Raw genomic sequence first — 12,786 nt, forward strand, 5'->3', positions numbered from 1 at the left:
TGACCTGTCCGTCCTCCCTGGACTGACCTATCCCCTTCCTAACTCCCTACCTACACTCACCTTTCCTGGCCCCATCCCCGCCTCTTCGACCTGTTTGTTTCCTCTCCACCTATCTTCTCCTCTATCCCTCTTCTATCCGCCTCCCACTCTCTCCCTATTTATTTCAAAACCCCCTTCCCCTCCCCCTTTTCTGATGAAGGGTCTAGGCCCGAAACGTCAGCCTCTCTGCTCCTATGATGCTGCTTGGCCTGCTGTGTTCATCCAGCCCTGCACCTTGTTGTCTCGGATTCTCCAGCATCTGCAGTTCCTACTATCTCAGATTATTTAAAATACTGTCTCTCTGCAGAGATCGAGAGCGTGCATTTAGAACTTCCTGTTGTTTCAGCATCAGTTTTCTTGAACTACAAATCTAAAATGTTTGATATTGAAGAAATGAAGAAAGAACAGAAATAAAGAAGGGCGTGAACTCTGACCAACGCAGGCTACAAGATACCACAAAATACACAGCAGGCCAAATTTTAAAAGTACGGTTGTGTCAGGTAATGAGAAAGTAGTCTTTATATTTAAGTTTTTTTTGTTCATGTTTCATCAGTTGATTATTTTGGTTCCCGTACAATTCTTTAAAAGCAAAAATTCTGTGTCCCTATACTTTGTTATTTGCTGGGAAATTCAACTCTTTAGAAGTTCTTGTTCTCAAGGGAAATTTAGCAATATATTTAAAGATGGAGCATTCACAACCCTCTGAAGTACAGCATTTCAAAGATTCACAACTGAGTCAAGAAGTTTCTTCTCACTTCAGTCTGAAACAATTACTCCCTTATCTTATTATCTGTGCTCCCAAGTTCTAGCTTCTACAGACTGCAGAAACAGACTGTGTCTAGCCTGTCAAACCCTTGCAGAATCTTGTACATTTCAATAAGAGCACCTTATTTTTCTAGGCTCTGAAAAATATCAGTCATATTTATACAGCCTATCATTGGACAACTGTCTCATCCCAGGGACCATTCCTGCAACAAACTGCCTCCAACACAATTATATCCTTCTTAAATCGGAAGGCCAAAATTGTACACACACTGTTCCAAGATGTGGTCTCAACAAGTCCTGCACAATTGTGGCAATGTTTCTTTATTTCAGTACTTCAACCCCATTGCAACAAAAGGAATTCAAATTGCTTGTTGTCCAATTTGTTGATATATCTTTGTTCCAACTTTGTGTTTCTTGTGCACAAGTACACCGAAGTCTTTTGAACATCAGTATTTACAAATTTCACACTTAAAAAAAATATTGTTTTTCTCTATTTATCTAAGAGAATACTCTCATATTTCACATTATAGTCCATTTGCCAGGTTGTTTCCCATTCACTTGGCCCGTCTGTATCACATTGCAGTCTGTGTACTCAGCTTACAGTTCCACCTAGTTTGTGTTATCAGAAAACTTGAATATATTATTGATTTTTCATCAACGCTGATCATTGCAGCACTTCAGGAGGCACAGCCTGCCATCTCGAAAACACCTTATTTATGCCTACGTACTCTTGCTTTCAGTCCATTAGTCAACCCTTCATTAATGTTAATATAGCACTCCCGAATCCACAAGGCCTAATCTTACAGATGAATCTTTTCTACAGGACTTTAATCAAAAGCTACTTGGAAATCAAGGATTACTATATCCAACTGGTTCCCGTTTATCTATCCCACTAATTACATTCTCAAAAAAAATTGTCAAACATAATTCCCCCTTCATAAAAATCATTTGGACTGTGTCCAAGCACACTTATCAGGCTTCTCTAATAATAGACTCTGCAGCCTTCCAGATGTCAGACTAACTGGCCTGTAGTTCCCAAATTGTCTCCCTGCTGCCTTTCTCAAATAGTAGCATTCTAGATTATAAATTAATGAATTTGACAATTCCAGAATCTAGGGAATTTTGGAAAGGCAACCACTGTCCAGAGAGATTTTTTTTTTTAGAACTTTAGAATGTAGGGCTGGCATGTCCTGAGTTTGGTCAGATTTTAGTTTTTCTTTTTCATCTGCCAATATTAATTTTCTTAATTCTCTCCTAGGTTACCCTCGACCTCTGGCAACACAATAGCAATCTTAAAAAAATATTTCATATAAATGTGCAAAAATTTGGCAAGGCAGCAGACTTTCATTTTATCACTCAATCAACTTTGTACAACAATATTAAAATGTATGGAAAAATAGCTAAACCATTTTTCAAGCATTAATTAAACTCCTTAATTTTTGCTGCTTCTGTTACACAGGGACAGAGTGGAACATACTCAAAGACAGTGCCCCACTCACTTCCCATTTTCTTTTATCCACAGATAAAAGCCAAATAGCTTCCTTACACGTTCAACAAAATTTTGTTTAAATGTTTTCTTTCATGTGACCCACAGAGATATTGTGCACCGGTGTCAATATGTTCCCTGGTAAATCATTACTCCCTTTCCACCATCCCCTTATAATCATACCTACCCAGCAAGAGTGATCGATTTCTGAAAGCTTTCTGCCCAATTTCCACTCAACATTGCTGCAAAATAACTGGAGCGAGCACAGAGGATGGCCCTGGATAACAGAACACATCAACATTTCCAACTTTGCAACATTTCTTAACTATTCCATACACTATTTTTAACTTTTAAAAAAAATTTGTATCAACCTGACTTGATTTAGCTGAAGTTGCGTAATGAACTCATTGATGGAAGCAGAAAATATACAATTCAATGACATTTTCATTTGCTGACTTATTATTGAAGCAATAAAAACAGAAGATTGAGTCACAAAACTTGTTACACCATATCGCTAACAGGAAAAGTAATATCTGGATCCTAATTGGAAAAGGCAGTCGGAAGCAAAGATGAGATGCCTCTTCCCATAAATGACTGTTTGCTCAAATGAATTTCAAAATCCTGAAAAGTAGAGAGCCTAGAAAATTTGATTGCTGGTGATATAGGTGAACAAAACCATACATGGCAATAATGTTTCATGCTACAAAATCAATTTCATTGCTGCATCAATGTTGCAGCCTGCTTGTGTATACATACACATACACAGAACCTCCATAAAGAAAGACCTTGACATTTAGTTTCAATTACTTCCATCGATATTGGTTAGAAAAAAAATCAGCATTTCTAGTTTAGTTCTTCCATTCACTTCATGCCTCAGAGAATATGCTGGCGTAATTACTTGTACAATACCTGTGTGCATGAAAAATTCTGTTCTCAACGTGAAGGGTTATGTCAGGGCAACATCCTCTCCGATATAGGGATAAGAGATCAGCACCCAGTATAGATGCTGGCTCTAGTACAGGATCATCTGGTCCAGAGAAGATAACAACAAATGTTAAAAAGTGTTAAAGCAGTTAAAAAAAAATGTAGGTTGCTTTTCTTTTTGAGAGCTTGGTTTCAAATTCGCTAATGCTACCCATACAACAATTCTCTCAGTAAACTGTACAACTCATGCAGCAAAACATCTGAGACCATGTTAAACTTTCAATTGAGATTAAATTAGGAAGCTTTTTTCTGAGTTATGGTTTGTGCCACTACCCACCAATAAACATTAACATCACACAATGCGATTCCCATTCAGATCTTATCGCCCTTTAAGATTGATGAACAGGGGCAGATATTCTACTTTAACTTGGCAGCCCAATGTCAATTTGGGAGGAAACAGGAATAGGTCATACAGCCCTTTGAGCATTCTCTGCCATCCAATAACAAAACATATACAGTAAATCCTCTGTATCCATGCAATTTGCGTACCCACGCCAAAAAATAAATAGCAACATAATTCAACATCTGTGGGCAAAACTCACATCTGAGATTTTAACCTATTTTTAAATGAGCTCCACACAGGGGAATTTCATCACTCACAGCAGTTCTCAGGAACAGAACTAATGCGGATAAAGAGGAATGAATGTTAATGATGAAGGAACAGAAGAACTAGCAGTAGGCTATTCAGTCCTTCTAGCCTACTCCACCACTCAATAATGAAAACCCTCTGAGGAGGAGTTTCAAGAATTAAAGCTTGGCAGTATTTCATAGCCAGAGGATGCTTTCTTTTTTAAAAGACAATTTTCCACTACTTTTAAAATTTAAAATTTTAAAATGTAGGCCCTTCATGAAGAAATACCTTTACTTGTTCACAGATAAATTTAGTTATAAATGGAAAGCAAAAGCCAGGACCCACACAATTTCAGGAATTCAAGAAAGAAGCTGCAAAATGGCCAAGGTTAGAAGTGAGGCATAATGAACAAAACAAAATGGAGATGCAATTACTTTGGTTGTTACCTACCGGTGGACAGAGCATCATCCTCCGCTTCGGTTTCCTCAGGCATATCAAACATTCCTTCAGGCATGTCATCTTCCAACAGGCTTGAGGTCAACATCTCTTCATTTGCTTCCAAGGTCTGATTATCAGGAAGAAATGGATTAGATGGCATACATCTATCACCATCTCGCCCATTGCTCATTCCTAAATTATGAAAAACACTATTGAGCGAGCAAGTTTCTTCAGTCTTCAGTCTTCCTCGATTGGGCTCTTTGTTCAAAAGTAGCTCCTCTTCAAGGTGGTCTACTTTTCGATCCGCTGTATAAATTTGCCTATTATAGAATAAGAAATGTAAACAATTGCACCAACTGTATTTTCTAGCAGGTCTCTTTGCAAACTAAAAATGTTTCTCATAACATTAGTGCAATTCATCCAAAGACTTCTGGAATATGTATCATAGCAAATAATTAACACTGACAATAGTCATCATCGGTAACAGGTGAGAAACAATTCGCGTGTTACTGTTCCCAAAAGACTCATTTATTAGGGCCCATTGAGCAAGCCTGGATGAAAAGAGTAGGTAAAGCACATAAAAAGGCGACTGCATTGATAAGCCTTTGATCACATTTATTAATTAAAATTCTCATTGATACATGCATTTCTGGTTATCAGGATTTTACATCAAACTTCATTTCGATATGAAATTATGACAACTATGGAAAGGATGCAAAATACTGCAGAGACGAGAAAATATTACAATAGAATGCTTAAGATCTGAAATGCAAACAGCCAAATTTTCCACAGATTCCACCCGTGCTATTGCACATGTCTTTGTTACGTCTTTTACAAATATCTAGGGTTGAAACTGTTTATATTTGTTTTTATGTATCATCTGACTAACCCCATAAGCAAATTGCTTTTACACTACTTCTATGTTGCTATAATTTGTTCCAAAACAAGGTTAATGCAACAACTTGAAATTAAAAGTGAAAGCAATCATCTTCATAGTATTCATTGCAGCTAGTTATCTATTCCTGTTAAGTTATTTATAGAACAAAAGGCATTTGTCTTTCAAAACATTAGTCCCTTTAGTGTCATCAGGGCTAACCTATCAGAGCTGCCAAACCCAACAGATTAAGGAAACATAATTAACTTTAGAAGAGATTAATTTGGATCATTAATTTCAGAGCTCTTCAACAATCCTATCATTTAACTGTTAAGGATAACTGTATTTAGATGCAGAATCTAGCTCAAATCAACAACAATCCTAGCAGATCATTTCAGTCAGGAATATCTTTAATAATAAAATGCAAAAATGCCTGTTTAAAAAGTTGAACCAAATTCCTTACAACTACTGGATTTTATTTTAAATAAAGAATGAGAGATTCTCCTGAATTTTCGCAATACTGTTTATATTTTACGTACTTAGAATTTTTTAAACATGTATTTTTAAAAATTAAATCTTTCCCTTGCATTTTTTTCTGAATGAGATTTATATTTATAATGGCTCTTCTAGATGTAGATTACCATGGATCCCCCATACCAGTTTACAAAAGTATGAAGTTTAAATATTAATTTCAGACAGTATAGCCTTTTCAGTACTTCACTCTTAGGGATGCTGTCTTGCAAATTTATAAAATGGAGTTCTACTTCTGCTGTCTCTAAATGCAGGAGCTATTATCTATAAATAAGCCTTGCAAGCTAATCACTAATTTAATGTCCTATCACCAAACTCCCTATCAAGTTATAAACCTGCTGAATGGCTGTAACCAATGTTCTGTTTCAGGATGCACATCGGATTTATTTAGCACTATAGCTATTACGCCAATGCATAGCTACTTGCAGGGTTCCCTGAACACCAGCAGACTCCCATAGACTTCCCAGAGGAAATCAAAATGTTAATAAAATTTGCTTCCTATATATTACATTGCAGATTTTACACATGAAGTAACAATCCTCTGAAACTACTTTATCCAAAGTAAAGCAAAACAAAATTTTCCCAGAACGCAAATGTGGAACAGCAAACAGAAGGTCCAAAGTGAGCTGAATTTGAATCAATAGTAACATTTTATACAGGGGAAAAAAAACACTCATCTTAGAGTTTGCAGAGAGTGTTTACAACATAAGAGGGACTTAGCAAAAAGTTTTATAATCCCTGGACCGGATAATGAGTCCCAAAGGTAGCGACTGACACTCGATCAACTCACTTCAAATTAAACGTTGCCATGGAGCCTAGGATAACACTTACTCTCTTCCCTTGATTCCCCCCTGCCAATGATCAAGGGAAACATGGTTTTGAAGTGCAGAGACGAAACAAAATAATAGCAGGCCAGGTTCTGAACATATGTCTGACCTTTACAACTTTCAAATGGTCCCTCAAGAGGCAATGGACTCTGGCTAGAAACAGAAACCAGGAGGCAGCAGCCAATCAGTCTCAAGACTTTTCAACCATTCAATGTGATCCTCTATCTCCATGCCATCTTCCCACTTTATCTCATGACCCCTTGATCAACATTCCCTCTAAAGTTGAGCAACCAGATAGGTTTAGACCCTTAAAATCTAAAAAAAAACTCCTTTTTTCTTCAATATATTCAGTGAATTAGACTCCACAGCTTTGTGGTACAGAATTCACTACCCTTTGAGTGAATAAATTTTTCTTCATCTCAATACTAAATGGTCTACCCTGTACCCTGTGACAGTGCCTTTTGGTTCTAGACTCCACAACAACAGGAAACCATCCTCTCTGCATCTAGTCTGTCCAGACCTGTTACAATTTTATACATTTCAATCAGGTCCTCTCTCATCCTTCTAAACTCTAGTGAATACAAGTCCAAACAAATGATCACTTCTTATAGAAGAGTTCTATCACCTTGGTATCAGGCTAGTGAACTTCCAATGCACTCCCTCTCTGCCTTTCTTCAGTAGGGACACCAAAATTGCACATAATACCCCAAGTGCGGTCTCACCGAGGCCCTGTACAACTGAGGTAAGACATTGCTGCTTCTGCAATGAAGACTAATAAACCATTTTGGCTTCTAGTTGCTTTCTGCACCTACCTGTCTACTTTCATTGACCGGTGTACAAGGATGCCCAGATCCCTTTGTACATCCACTGCCCAATACACCACAAAATAATATACCTTTCTGTTTATTCACAGCCAAGTAAGTAACTTCACATTTAGCCGAATGTTTGCTCACTCAATTCATCCAAGTTCCCTTTCACCCTGAAAACTCAGTAAAAACCGAAAGAACTGTGGATGCTGCAAATCAGGAACAAAAACAGAAGTTGCTGGAAAAGCTCAACAGGTCTGGCAGCATCTATGAAGAAAAAAAAAATCAGTTAACATTTCAGATCCGGTGACCCTTCCTCAGAACTGACAGTAGCTGGGGAAACGTTAGTTTATATGCAGAAAATAGAGAGGGGAATGGGGTAGGGAGTAAATGATAGGATAGAGCCCAAAGAAAGAAGAACAGTTGGTGATGTTTCCACTATAAACCCATCGGCTCCCACAGCTACCTGGAATATGCAGCCTCATACCCTGCTACCTGTAAAGACTCCATCCCATTCTCTCAGTTCCTCCATCTCCATTGCATATGTTCTGATGAGGCCAACTTCAACAAGGGAACCTCTGTAACGTCCACCTTCTTCCTCAACCGAGGATCCCCCAGCACTATTGCCGACAGGGCCCTCAACTGGGTCCAACCCATCTCCTGCACTTCCGCCCTCACCCCGTCTCTTCCCTCCTGCAACAGCAATAGGGTTCCCCTTGTCCTCACCTACTATCCCACCAGCATCCACATCCAAAAGATCATCAGACACCATTTCCACTACCTCCAAGAAAATGCCACCGCCAGACACACATTTCCCTTCTCTCCCCTGTCCGCCTTCCGCAGGGACTGTTCCCTCCGGGACACCCTGGTCCACTCTTCCTTCACCCAACAAAGCCCCACAGCCCAACGGCACCTTCCCCTGTAACCAGCAAAGGTGCAACGCCTGCCCATTTACCTCCTCCATCCCCAATACCCAAGGGTCCAAACATATCTTCCAGGCGAAGCAACATCTCACCTGCACTTCCCAGAATCTAGTCTGCCGCATTCGCTGCTCACAATATGGTCTCCTCTACATTGGGAATATGAAGCGTGGACTGGGTGACCGCTTTGCGGAACATCTACATTCTGCTCACAAGAAAGACCCTGAGCTTCCAGTTACCTGCCCCTTTAACACACCACCCTGTTTCCTGGCCAACATCTCTGTCTCTGGCTTGCTGCACTGTTCCAGCGAAGCTCAACGCGAGCTGGAAGAACAACACCTCATTTTCTGCTTGGGGACCCTGCAGCTCTTCGGACTCAACATTAAGTTCAATAATTTTAGGGCCTAAACTCTCCCATATCCTAGCCCTCTAGCCCCCTACCCCACACACTAGGCCTTGTTATCACATAGCCTGCCATTACACACTACCTATTGTTAGTCACTAACATTCCCCATTATCAGCTATTCACCCTCCTAGCCAGATCATTATCAATTCCTTTGTCTATCCAACTGCTCTTCCCACACTTCAGGCTCTATTCTTTATCCTATCGTTTACTCCCTATCCCATCTCCCTCCCTAGTTTCTGCATATAAACTGTTGTTTTCCCAGCTACCATCAGTTCTGAGGAAGGGTCACCAGACCCGAAATGTTAACTCTGATTTTTTCTTCACAGATGCTGGCAGACCTGCTGAGCTTTTCCAGCAACTTCAGTGTTGGTTCCTCAAAATTCACCCTAGTTTTGTGTAATCAGCAAACAGAAATGTTGCATGCGGTTTCCTCAATCAAGTCATTTATGCTTATCATAAATAGCTGGGATCCAAGCACTAATCCTGGTGGTACCCCAATACGCGCTGGTTGCTACTGATAAAAAGATCTTTGATTCCCATTCTGTTTCCTTTCTGTCAACTAATTCTCAATTCATGCGAATACATTACCCCTTAACGCACATGCTTTAAACATTTAGTCCATTAACCTCTACAAGATACTTTTATAAAATTCTTCTGAAAATCCAAATACACTGAACCCACATGTTCTCTCCTATCTATTCTACCAGATATACTTTGAAAAACTGCAGCAGATTTGTTAATCATGATTTGCCTTTCATAAACCTATGCTGGCTTTGTCTAATCCCATTAATGCTTTCCAAAAGTTGATATCATATATTTTAGAATCTAGCATTATCCCCACTACTGATGTTGGGATAACTGGTCTGTTTTCCTCTCACTCCCATTTTCAGTAGTGGGGTTATATTTGCCATCCTCTAAATTTGTTGGAACGGTTCCAGTATCTATAGAATTTCGGAAGATCACCACCAATGCATCCAATATTTTCAGGGCCACTTCCTTTACTATTCTGGGATGTAGATGGTCAGGTCCTGGCTACTTGACAGCAGCCTTTGATACCATAGTTTGGTTTGTCCCAACTATATGCAAATTAAAGTTGTCCATCTTTACTGTTATACCTGTATTGCACGCATCTGATTCCTTCTGTAACACCTTGCCTTATATCTCCATTACTATTTGGAACCTTATAGATAAGCTCCGATGTTTTCTGCCCTTCGGTGTTTCTTATCGTCACTACATGATCTTGGTCTCAGCTCCACCCTCTGCAACTGGATCCTCAACTTTCTGACCCATAGGCCACAATCAGTGAGGATAGGTAACTGCACTTCCTCCACAATAACACTCAACACTGGAGACCCCAAGGATGCGTCCTCAGCCCCCTATTGTACTTCCTGTACACACATGACTGTGTTGCCAAATTCCAAATGAACGCCATCTACAAGTTCGCTGTTGACACCACTGTGGTGGGATGGATATTTAATGATGACGAGTCAAACTACAGGAGAGAGATAGAGGGGTTGGTTACATCGTTTTCATTGCACCATCTGTCTCTCAACGTCTGCAAAACTAAAGAATTGATCATTGACATCAGAAAGGAAGGAGGACACCGACGGAACTAAGGTCGAGGGGATGAAGAACATCAAGTTCCCTGGAACGACGATAACAGACAACCTATCCTGGACTTCCCACATAGATGCGACAGTCAAGAAGACAACAATGCTTCTTCTTTCTCAGGCTCTCAGGAAATTTGGCATATCCCTAAGGTCCCTCACCAGTTTCCACAGATACACCACCGAGAGCACATGGTCTGGGTGCATAACGGCCTGGTATGGCAACTGCTCTGCCCAAGATCATAAGAAACTGCAGAAGGTGGTGTGCACAGCCCTGACCATCACGGAAGCCAACCTTCCATCCATAGACTCCATTTACACGGCTCACTGCCACAGAAAGGCTGCCAACATCAGAGACCCATCGCACCCCGGTAATGACCTCCTACAACTCTTCAGTCAGGCAGAAAGTACAGAAGCCTGAACACACGCACAAGCAGGTTCAGGAATAGCTTCTTCCCGACTGTTATCAGATTGACGAATGAACTCTCTCACGTCAAATAACGCTGATCTTGCTAACTTCGATCTCCCCTAGCACACGCCCTGTGCAATGTAACCTGTATGCCTCCAAGTCTTTTTGATCTGTACATCCTTTACTTACAATGATCTGTCTGTACCACTCGTAAACAAAGCTTTTTGCTGTATTTCAGTACACGTGAGAATAAATAAAATCAATAAGTACAGATTCCACATTACGATTTCAAAGCCAATATCCTTCCTCACCGTTGCATCGATTTCCTCCCTTACTAATATTGCTTACCTACCTTTTGTTTTTGTCTGTCCTTCTTAAATATTGACTATGCCCGAATGTTCATTTCCCATCCTTGATCACCCTGCAGCCATGCCTCCCATAATCGCGAATTCATCTTAACTGTTTATATCTATTTGCATCTTTAATTCATCCACCTTAATATGAACACTCAACAAAGTCCTTAGACTTGTTTCTTTAAACCTTGCGAGTTATCTTAGCTTTATTTTACCCATTTGTTTACGGCCCTCATTTTTTCTGCTTTCTATTTTTGCTTATGACTTTTGCCTTTTGGTTCTATCCTTGTTTCTCCCTCCTGTCTCCCTGCTCAGGTTCCCATGCTGCTGTCACTCTAGTTTAAACTCCTGGCATAGTTTGACACTACAGGATTGAGGTACTACCACAGTCAGTCAGAGATGCTGCATTTTAGATCAGATGTCATGCCAATATGTTATCCACTCTCAGTTGGATGTTAACAGTATAAAGGCACGACCCAAAGAAGAGCAAAGGAGCAAGGAAGTTCTCTCCTGGTCAATAACTAACCAAACAGGTGATCTACTTATGCATCTCACTGCTGTATTGGCTTTGCTAACTGCCAGGTTCTCTCCTTTTGAAGTGTACCCACCTTTGTAACTATTCGCTCATGAAATAGGAAATGCTCCAAAATCACGAAACATGCAAAGCAGTATTTACCTGCATAAAACAAGGGAATCACTATGTAAATCGTAATCTCCTAGACAGAGGTTTTGTTAAACACAAGGGAGACCTGCACCAGCCTCTGAAATCCAGCCTGCAATTCCCAACCATGGGGACACAAGACACAGTGACCTCGATGAAAAGGTTTGATTAATCATGATGAAATTGAATGGCAAATTAGGTGCAAAGTGTTGAATAGCTTACTCCTATAGCATTCTTAAAAGTATCTGTTCCTCTGAGCCAGGACAGCCAGGTTCAAGTCCTACCTGCTCCAGAGGTGCTCAATAACTTTGTTGATGAGGCTAATTAGAAAATATGTATAAAGTGGTCCATGTCCTGAAACCAGACATGGATGAAGAGATACAACTCATTTAAAAATAATCACTTTCACAGGGTCCAAATCACTTCTGAAGAGTCAAAGGAAACAGAAACATTAAATCTGTTTTTCTTTCCACAGATGCTGCTACATCTGCTGAGGTTTTCCAGCACTTTGTTTTTCTTTCAGATCTCCACAATCCACAGTACTTTGCTTTTAAAGTTTGAGAGTTTTCCTATCGCAGAAAGAGCCTACTTGGCCCAATCAAGTCTTGCCGTCAGCTACGTTCTAGAGGTGAAACTAATAGGACCAAAAAGTGAGAGGCATTATGTTTACTGTTGGTTTATTTCCTTTGATTTTTCTTCTAGCTGTGATAATGGAGGGCTGTCAAGACCTCACAGATCAATGCATTCCTTTTTCAATCAAAAATATAAATCAGTTGGAATGGAGTCCAATGGGACAACATCTATATTTAATAATGGAAGGTGTGCCTCCTCATGCTGTCAAGATGAAGTAATTGATCCTTCCCTTTGCACTTCCCTCATCAGCTGAGCCACTCCATCGGCACTTTATACAAGGCAAATTAACACATTAACCCAATCATAGTTTATGTAACACATTTTTAAAACATTCTGAAAAGGAAATAAATTTCACAAAAGCATTTTTGAATATGAACAATCTGCCTTTATGCAAAATGTATAATTTTAAAATAAGTTACAGAGCAAGATCTTTTCCCTATGTAAATGTAGATTACATTATGTCTTCACACAGGTCA

The 12,786-nt window shown here is 39.8% G+C and overlaps 1 protein-coding gene across 2 annotated transcripts in view; it reads right to left on the reverse strand.

Annotated features, from left to right (window-relative positions):
- btbd8 (BTB domain containing 8) overlaps positions 1-12,786 on the reverse strand; it is an 86,908-nt gene that overhangs the window by 59,613 nt on the left and 14,509 nt on the right. For both annotated transcript variants that reach the window (XM_048602379.1, XM_048602380.1), the window contains exons 4-6: positions 4,296-4,603; positions 3,200-3,317; positions 2,478-2,567 (exon numbers count right to left, since the gene is read on the reverse strand). In XM_048602379.1, coding sequence (XP_048458336.1) covers positions 2,478-2,567; positions 3,200-3,317; positions 4,296-4,603 — 516 coding nt within the window. The remainder of the gene's footprint in view (positions 1-2,477; positions 2,568-3,199; positions 3,318-4,295; positions 4,604-12,786) is intronic.

This window comes from Rhincodon typus, chromosome 10 (genome assembly GCF_021869965.1).
Source record: "Rhincodon typus isolate 14 chromosome 10, sRhiTyp1.1, whole genome shotgun sequence".
Classification (NCBI taxonomy): Eukaryota; Metazoa; Chordata; class Chondrichthyes; order Orectolobiformes; family Rhincodontidae; genus Rhincodon; species Rhincodon typus.